This window comes from Alosa alosa, chromosome 20 (assembly GCF_017589495.1).
Source record: "Alosa alosa isolate M-15738 ecotype Scorff River chromosome 20, AALO_Geno_1.1, whole genome shotgun sequence".
NCBI classification, from domain to species: Eukaryota; Metazoa; Chordata; class Actinopteri; order Clupeiformes; family Clupeidae; genus Alosa; species Alosa alosa.
The window spans coordinates 24,196,132-24,211,166 of record NC_063208.1 but is presented as its reverse complement, the minus strand read 5'-3'; the positions used below and the strand labels follow the sequence as shown (position 1 = coordinate 24,211,166).

Genomic DNA, 15,035 nt, shown 5'->3' with positions numbered 1-15,035 from the left:
AAAAACAATGAAACTATTGTAGGCCTAATTATATTTTACATTAGTAAAGCAGTACTCTGATGTGCATGTTGTCACAAACTTTTGTGATCAATCTTAGCACTTTAAACACTGACTGTTTTGAAGTGCATGTATAGCAATATAGTATAAAAATAATAATTATTGTGATATCATTATGATGGGTGGGTTCATGTAGGTGGGCTCTATGACCCCAAAGTATGCCTTGACTGGGCCTCAGGTCAAAGAAGTTTGAGAAAGGCTGATGTAGACGACAAAGCAGCAAGGAGGCGTCGTATGATCATTTAAACAAGTTTTATGACAAGGTCAGTGAGGATGGGAAAAATCGTACATTTCTGTGCAAACTTTGCCCGCACTTCAGTCACATCGACAGCAAACCTGAAACGGCACATTGAACTGAAGCACCTGGCAAACCTTTCAAGGTATGTGCAAGCCAATAACAAATCAAAAGACTTTCAAGACAGATCCTCAACCCAAATTACTGCATTCTATATCCTATGGCCTGTGGCAATAATTTTGAAAAATAATAGCTCACAGCAACATATGAAAAAAAAAAGAACTATGAACTAGTTTATTTTTGGAAAGTGTGAACTATAGTTCAACATTTTTAATTATGAACTATGAAGTGAACTAGTTCATTTTAAAATTTGTGAACTGAACTTTGAACTAGTTCACGTAGAAAGTGAACTTTCCCAACACAGCAGACAATGCAGCTACATAGGGTGTAAATGTAGCCATGTCATGTAGGCTACACATGCAGAGTCACGGCCACCATACCTGTTGTGTGTAGTTAAGGTGTGTGAACTTGTACCTGTTTCAACTTTATGCGCCTTAATGTGTTTGTGGGTGGACCTTATCTTGTGAGTTTGTGGGTGGACCTTACAAACGTCTGGCCTTTAAAGAGTTGTTTTTTGAAGTCGGCCAGTCACCGTTCACTGTTTCCGAGGTCACAAGTTGTTGAACTGCAGCCGGTGAAAATGCCTCTAGAACTCTATTTGGATCTTTTCTCGCAGCCATGTCGGTCGGTGTATATATTTGCCAAGAAAAACAATATACCGTTTGATTTCAAGCAGACTTCGCTTATGCTGGGTAAATATTCTTTATAACTCAATGATCTTGGTGTATCTTTACTGTCCATAGACTAACTTGTCATGTCTTGCGCATAACTTATCAAACGTAGGCTTAGCCTATTATTATGCGCATAACGTAGCCTAGCCTATTTTGCAGTGGATTTTGCAGTCGCAAGTACAAGCGGCACCCTCTTGTTGAATGTCCAGTCAGAGTTTGTGTTGTGCCTTTGTACCTCTGGACCTAGACAAGCCTGAAACTTCCCGTTGCCCCCGTGTCGTCTATTTTTACGTTTTTCCATTCATAATGGAAACCGAGAAAAAAAGTGGATATTTCAAAAGGTTCAGAACAGGATATTTTAAGTTTTCGAGAGCAAAAGCCACATTGGTCTGATTGTTCTTTTTAAGTGCGTGTGACATGGGTGTCAGCTACTTTAACCATTCCCAAACGTTGCAGGAGATCAGCATGGAGAGGAATTTGGAAAGATCAATATGATGAGGAAAGTACCTGCAATGCGAGATGGAGAATTTTGTTTGTCTGAAAGGTACAGTTGTTTTAAAGATTATACAGTTATAGTTCTACTAGGTATGCTATACTCTTCCATGCACCCTAGTTCTGATATAACTTGGGGTATAAGGACATGTATATCATGCAGATGTAATCATTATGCATACACAATTAATGCTATAAATTGCTGTATGAAGGTTGTAGACTTTTGGTGGGCTATGTGACATAACTGCATTGTTCCTGTGTAGCAGCTGCTGCTGTTATATGAAGGGTGTGTTCTTACTTATTGCATGGATGGTGGAAGTACATATGGCATGGAACAGAAAATAAATGATGTACAGTATATGGCTTTGACATATGAGGCCACTGTCTAAATTGGATCCAAAGGTCTAATTATGTCCGAATTGTCTATCAATTGCCAAAAAAACCCTCTTAACATTAATTTACAATGACATCTTTAAGGTAAGCCTAGAAACATATATTCAAACATAGGCTATACTTATGCATATTCTCTTTAACTCTTTTTGTATTTTGAAAGCGTCATTGCTGTCATAAATCACTGTAGTAATATACAGATTGAGACCTCGAGCCTAATTGTCGGAAATGATGTAGAGCGAGGCTGCGTGGCAGTGTGGCAGGGGCTAAGAGTTCAGAAGTCAGGTCACAGCAGTTCATTGTTGAATTGTGTAACATTGACCTTGGCATCATGTTCTTTCCATTGGAATGTCAGTACAAGTATCATATCATGTGGGGGTTGTAATGATACTTTTGCAGCTGCCATTGCTATGTGCCACTTTGCTGTCATTTGTGTTACAAAATGAGTAACTGTCATAATGTTCTTTGTTTTAGAATTAGAGCTGACATCTTGTTCTTGTTCTTCCTTGTTCATTATTCCTGTAGCATTGCCATGATGATGTATATGGTTGAGAAATTCAAAACTCCAGACCACTGGTATCCGGCTGATTTGCAAAAACGGGCGCGGGTGAACGAGTACTTGGCTTGGCAGCACGGGGGAATACGGATGCATGGCTCCAAAATGTTCTGGATTACGGTAAGTATTGATAATCGGCACACGGTGGACCTTATTCACTGGCTTTAGGTTAGTTTATGCCACCAGCCAACACTGAAGTGCTGAATACAGAAGTTTCATCAGAGGTTTCACTTCATAAAAAGTATTTCTGTGAACTATGCCATGAAGAAATGCAACTAAGTTATTCATACATCTTAAATTATAAATACTTTTCTAAAAAAAAAACAATAAACCTACAGCACATACATTGAAGTTAATATTTGTTTACATTACCTCTATAGCCATAGAGTATAAAGGAGACAAATGCATCTATGCTATCTCTATTTTGTTTTGTCAGTGTGAAACTCAATAGAGCAGTTCAGATATGGCAAAATTTGACAATGTCTTTTACTAAGGCCGAAGGATTGCCTGTGCAAAAATATAAATTCTCCCATAAAGACTCAGGGAGTTGGAATAAGATTCAAATGTTTAATTTATATAGTTTTGCGAGGTTCAAGATTAACAGTTAAGAGAATAAAGTCTTTGGCATAGGCCCCGTATTGGCTCAGGTCTTGGAGTGGCTTGACCCAGCGGATCCTGCCTAATGTTAGCTGGCAGGGATGGAGCCTACCCTCTGGACCTGGTGATGGTGGGGATGAAGGAGGGGACCTCGATATGATGGCACCTAAAGCCTAATTTATATTTCTGTGTCAAATTGACGTTGTAGCCCTGCAGAGCACTCTGTGTGGCCAAACTGGCCATGTAAAATTGTAACTTCCGGTTGAGGTGACGCAGACTGCAAGGACTGTGTTTGGTCAACTCGCCCTGTGGAGAAAAAAAAAACAGTCGTCTCCATTTTTACAAATTTTTATTGGTTATTCCAGGTAACATCAATCAAACTGCTGTTGGTTTAAGTGAAAATAAATCCAATCAAAGCAGCCAACTTCAGTTTGATTGATATTATATGAAATACACAATTAAGAAAATACTTTATGAATATTGGTTAAAATTGAGCTGATCTGTTTTTGCAAATAATTCCTAACATCTTTGCTCACACAGTCTAGCAAATCAGCACCTTTAGACTTCAAACCATAGCATGACTTGTGTGGGCACTGTGTTCCCGTCAGGTTATGGTCCCAAAGATCATGGGGAAGGAGGTTCCTCAGGACAAGAGGGATGACGCCGTAGAGGACCTCAATGGCTCCCTTAAGATGATCGAGGAGAAGTTCCTGCAGGACAAGCCGTTCATTGCTGGAGACCAGATCTCCCTGGCGGATCTGGTGGCAATTGTAGAAATCTTCCAGGTCAGTGCCATTCACAAAGCGCTTTCAGACATACGTGTAAGACCGGAGGTTCTGCCGATGTTAAACGGTGGGGCCGTATATCTGAACGACATAACCGGTCATATGGAAGTCCGAATTTAGCCGGTTGTTCTACTACTCCCCCCCCTAGTATTTCCTCCGGACATTATGTAAATGTTATGCAAATACAATTGTCCTACCTCAACCATTTATGTATATGACCCCGGAATCCGTATCATATAGCACCACATGAATTGAAACATCAAAACACATGAAACGCAATAAGGTAACGTAGACAAGTGAGACAGATAGACAGACAGATAGACAGACAAACATACAGACAGACAGACACAGACAGACACGCAGACAGACAGTGGGACAGAACGATGACAGAGCTGACAGTATGGGACTCAGTTCTTTGTAATTAATTGGAAAGGTCTGTGAGTGGTCATGGTAAAGGGCTTTGGTAACATGCTATGTTTGGGTGTTGCTAGTGTGTGTCTATATGTAAAGTGGTGAATGTAGGGGGGAAAGGAGGAAATAAGGTTAAATAAAATAAATAAATTAAGTTTAATCAATCAATTGATTAATTAATCAAACAATCAACCAATCAATTCAATCAAACAAATAAACAGATAGATAAAGACAGAGAAGGGGGCAAAGAAAAGGGGGGAGAGCTTGGGGTTATGGTTTGGTTGAATTTAAAAATGATAGAAAGGGAGACCAGGTGTTTTCAAAGGCTGACATTTGCTTCTCTCTATGTGCATGATGTTTTTCTATTGTAATATATTCTGTGATTAAGTTTTTCCAGTGATTGATATGGCATGATTTCTTTGATTTCCAGTTTTGGAGGACTACTTTCTTAGCGACAGTGGTTTTTTGAAGTGTTCCGTAATGTGGATTTCAGAAATGTCATTAAGAAGACAGGGTGTTTGAGATGATGGGATTCTGGAGTCCAGGATGTTAGATAGTGCCTCAGTGATTGTGACCCAAAAAGAGTGGACAGGTTGACAGAGCCACATGGCGTGCAGATAGTCGTCTGTGCTACCTAAAGTGCATTGTGAACAAATATCTGTGTTTGTTAAGCCCATTTTAAACATTTTACTTTGAGTGATGTGAGATCTATGAATGACTTTATACTGTATAAGCTGTAAATTTGTGTTAGTGGTCATGGAAAATGTGTGATAATGCGCTCTTCTTCTGACCAGGTTTCTCTTGGTCAGTGGTGTAATGCAGTTTAGCTAGTGTACGATAGCGATTTTCAGACAACGCACTAGACCCCTCCTTAGGTCGATTAATTGCCACACCCCTTGGCGCGTTGCTCAAAAAAAGAGACATGCAAAATAAGAATAAACGTTGTGCTGGGATAATTAATTGCTTTCCGCCAGGTCGGAAAATAGGGCCCAAAGATACTAAAAGTAGTTATAAGGCAATGTTAGTCCACAAGCAAGATATGCAGGAAATCAGCCTTTGTCCTTGTTTGGCTGGACACCAGCATGTCTAACTAATTGGGCCCGAGGGGCCTCTTAGGGGCTTTAGTCTGGTCCTGTGTGCAGTGGCTCTCTAAGGGCTCTTTCAGATGCAACTACTACTACTTGCAGAGTGATATGAAAGATGTGAATCAGAAGCACAAAAAACCTGTGCCATTGACAGAGGTCATTACAGTATATGTTTCAGAGGTCATTACATGGTGCATATTTGACTTTCTAAAACTGATAGTTCTGGTCCTTGGCGGAAGAATGATTATCTAGGAATAAGTCGTTATATTTCTAGTTGCTGTGCCTTTACTTTATGAAACTTGGCCAGGTATTTATAACAGTTTTAGAAAAGCAATAAGGCACTGGAGTCCGTAGGTTACATTGATTCTACAACAGCTAAGGGTCGTTGTTAGGCACGTCCCTTAGCTGTTGTAGAATCAGTGTAACCTACGGCCTCTGGGCTTATTGCTTAAGTAGAACGTTCAAGTTCAAGTTAATGGAGCATTCTACTATCATTGTGAAGAGCCGTATAATGAATACAATTATACCACAAGCTTGCAGGACCGGCTTCATTCATAACTCTGGGTCTGAATTGTGTGGTTTGACATCAAGTGAAGACACATTTACACATTTAGCGCCTGTGTAGAACTAAAGCAAGGTTTTATTCACAAAGCAGCTGGTTGTGTATGTGAACGTCAGGGTTCCTACGCAGTATGGAAAACCTGGAAAAGTATGGAATTTGATTTGAATAATTTCCAGGTCTAGATAAGTATGGAAAAAAGAAACATGGGAGAAATATGGAGAAATATTTATGTTTCCAGACTATTGCATCTACAGTACTAATCACTTCACTCAGGTTATCATGAACCATTCCTACTGTTGTGTAGCTTAACTATCAGTCCACATCATCAAGATACAATTGAATGGGGTCCTCAGAAAAAAATCTCTCCCACAAGGGGACCCTGGTAACAAAACCAAATCGAGAACCCCTGTTCTATGCACGTGCCCTATACCATTGTGCACTGGTATGTTTGCGTAACTGCTTTTTTCAGCTAAAACACTGGTAGACTTTTTTGATTTTGTAAAAGTTACCAAGACATGGATACTGCATTATCTGAAAAACTGTTATTGCAAACAAATAATTGATAACAAAATAAATATAATAATATTTAACAAAAAAATAATAAACATTATTATACAGCTCTTCACAATGCTAGTAGAACGCTCCATTGACAATATCTAGAATATGGTCAGAAAAATCTACCGAGAAGTTTGAAAATTTGAGTATAGAAAAAGTATGGAATTTTGAAATGGAAAATGTGTAGGAACCCTGGAACGTGAACTCTGAGTATGTGCAGTCTGGTCCTTAGTGTGCTGCCTCTCTAATGCTGTGTGTGTGTGTGCGTGTGTGTGTGTGTGTGTGTGTGTGTGTGTGCACAGCCCTTGGCTGCCGGCGTGGATGTGTTTGAGGGAAGGCCCAAACTCAGTGCCTGGAAGGATCGGGTGCGTCAGAAGATCGGACCTGAGCTGTTCGACGAAGCTCACAAGGGTGTCATGGGCGCCATGGAGGTGGTCAAGACATTAGACAGCAGCAAGCTGCAGGGGTTCAAGCCCAGGATTCAAAAGATGTTTTTCTGAAACCAGCATAGAGTACAACAAAAGAATATTCAGAATAATTTCTAATTAAATGGAGCACCTATTTTGTTATGTTTGTGTTGGATATTAGTGTTGTGTCTTTCACTTATTTTGGATTAATACATGATCAAACTATTATTTTTTTTCACTTAATTTTTTTACTTAATGGATGAGGAGAAAAATGTTTCATTTTAGTTATTCATCACGACTAATGACCTGCTTTTTGATAAGAATGTTCTTAAATGTGCCTACTCACAATAAACACTATTAAACCAGCTTTGATTATGAGTTTTGCATGAGTAGCTGTTGTCATAAGGTCTATTTGTTTACCTCCACAGTTGCTGTCTGTAGCATTTTAACCCATGTTTCACATTTCAATGTATTGTTTACAGAGTATTGTTACATTGAGTATTGTTAGCAGAACATAATCACCCAGGGAACATTTTGTTTGACCCTTATTCTTTTCTGGTGGCCAGCTGGAATGTAATCAGATCCAGATGGCTTCCTTCCTTGGACTTGGATGGATACTGACACCATGATTTAAATCTGGGCTTAGCGAGAAAAAACAAACAGCCTCTCCCTGTTGCCTTTAGGACCACAATTACTTGTTGTACCTCACACTTCCCTTAATGTTTATTGCTTCATGAGTTACAGTATGTGAAGGAGTTCCTCCACCATTTGGAGAAGTGTAGCATTACAGTATATGGCATTAAACAATTATACTGTAATTGTTCTATAATTTCAGGGCACATATGTTTTTATTAATGATATACATGGGTACCTGAAAGGAAAAGCTATTTTCTTTGTCTCACAATAAATAAATCAGCTCTTATTGAAATCTCACCTGTTTCTCCCAGAACCCAGAAAATACATTGGGAAGAAGAACATTTTCAAATCTACAGTTTAACTTAAACTGGGCTGAGGACTATTTTTCAGCTGTGACAAAGCCCTCCTCTAATATCAGCTGTGACATAGCCCTCCTCTAGTATCAGCTGTGACATAGCCCTCCTCTAGTATCAGCTGTGACATAGCCCTCCTCTAGTATCAGCTGTGACATAGCCCTCCTCTAGTATCAGCTGTGACATAGCCCTCCTCTAGTATCAGCTGTGACATAGCCCTCCTCTAATGTCAGCTGTGACATAGCCCTCCTCTAATATCAGCTGTGACAGCCCTCCTCTAATATCAGCTGTGACATAGCCCTCTAGTATCAGCTGTGACATAGCCCTCTAATATCAGCTGTGACATAGCCCTCCTCTAATGTCAGCTGTGACATAGCCTTCCTCTAGTATCAGCTGTGACATAGCCCTCCTCTAGTATCAGCTGTGACATAGCCCTCCTCTAATGTCAGCTGTGACATAGCCCTCCTCTAATATCAGCTGTGACATAGCCCTCCTCTAGTATAAGCTGTGACAGCCCTCTAGTATCAGCTGTGACATACTGTAGCCCTCTAATATCAGCTGTGACAGCCCTCTAATTTCAGCTGTGACATAGCCCTCCTCTAATATCGGCTGTGACATAGCCCTCTAATATCAGCTGTGACATAGCCCTCCTCTAGTATCAGCTGTGACATAGCCCTCTAATATCAGCTGACATAGCCCTCCTCTAGTATCAGCTGTGACATAGCCCTCCTCTAATATCAGCTGTTACATAGCCCTCTAATATCAGCTGTGACATAGCCCTCCTCTAGTGTCAGCTGTGACATAGCCCTCTAATATCAGCTGTGGCATAGCCCTCCTTTAGTATCAGCTGTGACATAGCCCTCTAGTATCAGCTGTGTGACATAGCCCTCCTCTGGTATCAGCTGTGACATAGCCCTCCTCTAGTATCAGCTGTGACATAGCCCTCCTGTCTTCAGCCTAAATCCAGATTAAGTTCAACAGTTGTCAAGTGTTAACTGGTTAACAACAAACTTGTTGCTTATGTCCAAATCACCAAATGACTTATGCATCCCTCACACATAACTTGTGCATGGTGAATTTGACTTCCACCTGATGATGATTCTTGTTCTACAATCTGGCTTGTCTATCTTTTACTTACTGTACAAGCCTTCTATAGACACAGCAGTATTTATAAATATTCATTTCAAGTCATCTCACACATACTGGAAAAGATCAGCCACAACTGTGTAACAAATTTGCTTTATTTTGTTTAACTACTGTAATGCTGTAACAGTATTACACAATGTCACCTTAGGTAACTAGAGGATAACGTAAAAAAACATATACACCCATTGAAAACACCATTCAAAAAGAGTTTAGTGTAAACCATGCTAACAACGTATGGAAGTTGTAGCAGTAGGCAGCACCAGGTAAAGATTGTAGGAGAGCAGCTGAGCAGGAAGCTGGAGGCATCTCAGAGGGCTTTGATGGTGTCTGACCCAGGGCCTTCCAGCCAGTGCGGCGGCCAGGTGGCTTTGACGCTGGGCCTGTCCTTCAATATGTTGTAGTACGCCCCCAGTCTAGGATATCGCTCCTGGGACATTCTGCATGAAGGAGCATAAAAATAACAAACAAACAGTTGCTGAGTCAGTCAGTTGTGTTTCCTCTTCCTCCACCTTTAGCAACAACTGGAACCCACACAACTGTCTTGTGCTGGGTATGTGTAATACTCATGACCTGTCGCCCACAGCTGTAAATCTGACAGTTAAGAATCAAAGGTCAAAGGTTTTGCAATAGTTTATAATTCTACAGCAAGGAGTCCAATCCCTACAAAAAAATCTCTTGCCAATAATTATAAATGTACTGGTAATAGTTTAGAAACCTGCTTAGTGTTGTGAGCCCCAAGCCTGAGATCAGGCGCATAATTATCATGGCCAGACAAATCAAGGGTTCAGTCAAACAGATCCATCATACCTTTCACCTTTAAAGGGATATTATAATGGCCCAAAATAGGCTTTGAGATTATGCAGATCTTTGGCTTACCCATAGCGTACAGCATAAGCAACTACAGGAAATACAAGGACATCAGCCAATGAGAATGCCTTCCCTGCAAGATATGAATCAGGCCCCATCTGTGAAACAAAAGGCCTGATTAGGTTATGTACAATTCAAAGGGTCATGTACAAGCTGGGTCCTCTAAAGGTGTTACGTTATGGTGATATATCAATAAAATAGAATAGAATAGAATTGAATTAAATTCAAGGCTGAGTAATAGTAAAAAAACGCATATATTTTTCCTGTTTCAGTTTACACGGAGATGCACACTAACCGTAAACTGACTACACTGTGCTGCTCTTCACTCACATTACTGAGGGTTTGCATGGTTATGGTGTTGATAAAAAGTGTAACTGAAGACATTTATTTATTTAGTGATAAAGATATTAAAATAGTTCAAAAGTCCCTTCAGAATACAACATAAGCCCCTCAGTCCTGTAGCTTTCCATGTGAAGTTAATTCATAAAGGTGGTATTCACCAGTTCATTAAATATGGTCAAGTATGTATATTGTATCACATACATATATAAACAGCCTTATACACTCAGTAGCTATAGATGATAATGAATAGACGTGTATGTGTGTGTGTGTGTGTGTGTGTGTGTGTGTGTGAACTATTAAAGCACCTTCTCCATGTATGCCTCCCACATCTTGAGTTCAGCAGCTAGAGTCTCCATGTTTCTCTTCATTGTTGAGTCATGCCTCTCCTCCTCTGGGACGCAGAGGTTATAGTATACAATGTCACCTGGCACACACATCATCCATGAGATTGGCAGACACATCATCCATTTTTTTTCTAGAACTCTTTTGAGTTCTAGTGGTGGGGAGATATTGCCTGTGCTGACGTGACAAAGCTAAAATTTGAGCTGTTCAAGATTCGGATGGTATTCTAAAATTCTACACTACATTCACATGCAATTTTATTTATAGAAATATGGCAAAAGTAGTTAAATACACATAGTGTATGACAGCCGCATTGTTCAAATTAGGGCCTAGGTGTGATTTGTTCTTAAAACTAGATGTGCCGCAGAGCGGTACAAAATATGACCGCCGCCCAGTCCAGCACATTTTTTCCACAAAAATAAATCACGCTAAAAGGCCTACATGATTCTAACTTTCTCACTAAATTGCATTATCCACACTCAATTCTCACTGGTATCTGCTAGACAACAAGTACCAAAACATGATTAGTTCATAGATTTCACATGTAAAATTCATTTTATACAACCCCACCCCCATCTTGCCTGTTCATAATTCTGAGAAATTCTTGAATTGTGTGCATATGTGCGTGTACACGTTTATGTTTATGTGTGTGGGTGTGTGTGTGTGTGTGTGTGTGTGTGTGTGTGTGTGCGTGCTTGTGTGTTTGCCTGCGTATGTGTGTTTGTGCATGTGCATGCATGCGTACATACTGTATGTCTACTGTGTGAGTATGTGTCATACGAATGATTACTGTGAATGTATGTGTGTGCGTGTGTATCTGTTTATGCACATGTGTGCACATGGAATGGGTTAACATGACCCCTGGAGGCAAACATACGGAAACAATTGGTCATCCTAGGCCCTACGGTTCTCAAGATATTCACAGAAAACTGTGTCTGCCCTACCCTCCTTTCAGGGGGTCCAGTACAGCGGGGGGCTACAGATCAAAACGAAAAACGATGGTTCCATGCTATCCATGTGGGGCTATTGCCCACCAAGTTTCTGTATACCCCGGTCTTTCAGTGTCCCGGGAATCCTTGTTGGTGTACGGTCACTAAATGTACACATAAATTATTTTATTGTAGGGCCCCCCATGAACAAAACTTGGCATGCATTCGGAGGGTGTCATAATGATCCTACACTTTCAATTTCGTGCAGTTTTGACCATGTCAGCCAGAGATATTGTGATGAAAACACTTAATTTTTTGCTTTTTAATTTTTAACTAGGTGGCGCTATACATGAAATAAGTGGTAATGGGATGGGTTGACATGCCCCCTTAAGACCAATATAAAAAAAAGGTGGACCATCTAGGCCCTACGGTTCTCAAGATATTCACAGAAAACTGTCTCCGGCCACCTACAGGCCAGTTGGTGTATAGTAACATAAATTAATTTATTGTGTGGCCCCCCATGAACGGAATTCCATGAAACTTGGTGTGCATTCAGAGGTGTCATAATGATCCTACACTTCCAATTTCGTGCAGTTTTGACTATGTTAGGTCACAGATACCTGCGATTACAACACCTCATTTTTACTTTTTTGTGTTTAACTAGGTGGCGCTATACATGAAATGAGTGGTTATGATATGTTTTGATATGGCCCTTTGAGATCAACATACAAAAAAAAATGGTCCTCCTAAACCCTACGGCTCTCGAGATATTCACAGAAAACTGTGTCTGCCCTACCCTCCTTTCGGGGTGCAGTCCTTGGGGCCTACAGATCAAAAAAACGATGGTTCCATGCTATCCATGTGGGGTTACATGCCCACCAAGTTTAGATCTACACCGGTCTTTCAGTGTCCGGGAATCCTTGACGGAAATTTGGACACGCGAAAAAAGAAAAAAAAAAAAAAAATCTGACTAAACCTATATGACAGCCCGGGCCTTGGGCGGTCATAATACAATGTATAAATAGATCATAATATTCTATACATACTGACTTTCTGGTGTAGTATCTGTCCCTCAAACATGCGCTGGTACATGAGAGCCTGTTGGGTTTGGCCTTCAGGGATCAGTGGAGTGAGTACCCTGGGACCTGAACTGGCTCTGAAAGATTAATGTAGTCATAGTAATGCAGATTAACAATAGAGTGCAGTGGAGGGAAGGTATGGTCCGTTTAAGCACACATGATGACATATAGCACTCAGGCATTCAAAGCCAACAGTGCGTGTCGGAGAAGCCCCACTTTGTTGCAGCGATGTAGAGCCATTTCCTGTGATGTATAACCATGACCTGTTTTTGCAAAGTCATCCAGACATAGTACATTTTTGTAAAAAAAAGCAACAGCGCAGTTTCAATATAGGATCAGATAGAGTAGGCTATGCAGTATTGGTTTACAATGAATGAATTAATCAGCATAACACAAATAGCAGTCAGGATGTATGCTCTGCTTTAGATTATCATACATAGTATTTAATGTCAGTCAGAAACTTGATGGCAGGGTAGCCTACTTTTCCTTTCCATTTTCACAAACATGCTAAATAGGCTATTCAGAATGCAATTATTGCACTCATTTGTTGATACTTTTAGTATAGTTAGGATAACAGGCCCTACGGCAGATAGCCTACCTCAATGTACATGACGGCAGCATAGGATTCATTCAGGATGTTATCTCCATGCTTAAAGGCAGGTAGCTATTATGGAAAAGGATCAGGATCAGAATCAGCTTTATTGGCCAGGTTTGTGTAAACAAACAATAAATTTGACTCCAGTTAATATTTGCTCTCAAAGTACAACACTCACTTAACATATAAGAATAATAAAACAAAACATAAAGGAATAAATACAGAACAGTATGAATAGAATGAAGAGCAGTAGAATATGGCTATGAAGTATAATTACAGTATGTACATGTGCAAAAAAACAATGTGTGGGATAGAGTAGTGTAATTATATTAATAACAATACTGTAATTGTAAGCTTGAAGTAGATGATCAGAACAGTGTTGAATTGACTTTGTTCAGTGTAAGGGTGGGCCTATTTCTGAGCGTTCAACAGAGTGATTGCTTTATTGGAGGAAGAAGCTGATGCTGAGTCAGCGATGACTTTGCACTTCTTAAACACCGGTAAAAACGCGCGTCAGTGCTGTGACGCTCATGCGACCAAGAAGGGTAATAAAACGTACTATAACTAACCTGGCCCCTCGGGTTGATGTCTAGTGCCTCTTTGGATCTGTGTTCTCCTTTCGCAAAAGACAGCAACTTCTGATTGTAGCCTTGCAGTAGTTTCTCCTCCAGGGCGATCATGACTCGCCAGCACGGGACGGAGCCAGATCCCCACAAAAGTGTCATGCTGTTGGCCATGATCTCGTATTTAGTCGTTAAAATTCTCCTCACACTGAACTGTAAAGCACTGAAGCTGTAAAACTGAGCAACTTGGTATCCTTTCAGTAAGCGTAGCCTATTTAACTACCGTAGTTGTATAGACAAGACATGCCCACGTGTAGCTGACTTACTGTAAACACTTGTGTGCAACCCTCTCGCCCACACACAGTGTCATTCATATTAGCGGACAACCCCTTTGAGTTTTAGTTGACATTGCGGTCTGTTCTACAAACTTTCATCTAGATCAGGGGTGGCTAACCAGTTCAGCATGAAGAGCCAAAATTGTTTTCCACACAACTCAAAAGAGCCGCACAACAAAAAATGATGCCCACACTACAACAGCGACTTAGGCCTATAGTTTAGATCTTCTCTTTTTCATTTAAAGTGTGGCACTTGGCAGATGCTACAAATGATCGTTTTTAGGAATGAGTAGCAAGCAACAAAGATATCTGACACACATCACAAATAGGGGCCTACCCCATCACTTAATGACTTATTAGCATGAGAAATGCTCCAATGTAACAACTGATAAGATGCCAATGTGACCGTCAAATGTTACGTCGAGTGTCTGCTTCTCTGACTGACGTCTATGTATCCTACCTTTACCTTGTACTTGCAAAGGTCAGTGCCTTTGGGAAATGTTCAGGTTTGAAGCTTTAGGCTATGCATCAGTTAAGTCTGGCATACCAAGTAGCCTACCATAACGTGTTGAACACGTTTTTTAACGGTGTTATTTTGGTTACGTTGACATATCAACCAGAAGGGTTATGATAGCCTACAAAAAAGATTAATCCTCCTTTTGAATGTCCGTGTTCCTCTTTCTATTTACGCTTAGCGTCAGGGTTTTCCTGATTGCAACAGTAGCATTACACCTGGCTAAAGAAACAAAAGTGTCTGCTTCTTGGGCTAGATTCCTATCCATAACAAGACAGTAAAATTATTTCAATTTAAACATCGCAGCCTAACTATTGGCAGTACTATCAACTTATAAAAAGCATTTTCATTTACCAGAAATATAGGCTATTTCAACAAATAAAAAACTCTAAATCCAAGGAGAAGTGAGAA

The 15,035-nt window shown here is 40.3% G+C and overlaps 2 protein-coding genes across 2 annotated transcripts; one reads left to right on the top strand and one right to left on the bottom strand.

Annotated features, from left to right (window-relative positions):
* Positions 1-927: 927 nt before the first annotated feature.
* Positions 928-7,289, top strand: LOC125285786 (glutathione S-transferase theta-3-like). The gene is made up of 5 exons (XM_048230394.1): positions 928-1,104; positions 1,540-1,627; positions 2,491-2,641; positions 3,727-3,903; positions 6,819-7,289. The coding sequence occupies exons 1-5, from the start codon at positions 993-995 to the stop codon at positions 7,014-7,016; spliced, it is 726 nt and encodes a 241-aa protein (XP_048086351.1). The 5' UTR covers positions 928-992; the 3' UTR covers positions 7,017-7,289.
* A 1,833-nt stretch (positions 7,290-9,122) lies between these two features.
* LOC125285182 (glutathione S-transferase A-like) lies at positions 9,123-14,096 on the bottom strand. Its single transcript, XM_048229485.1, is given in 7 exon segments — positions 9,123-9,495; positions 9,935-10,023; positions 10,573-10,691; positions 12,585-12,672; positions 12,674-12,694; positions 13,216-13,281; positions 13,782-14,096. Coding segments are annotated over 7 exon segments (681 nt in total). The 5' UTR covers positions 13,950-14,096; the 3' UTR covers positions 9,123-9,365.
* Between the last annotated feature and the right edge of the window lie 939 nt (positions 14,097-15,035).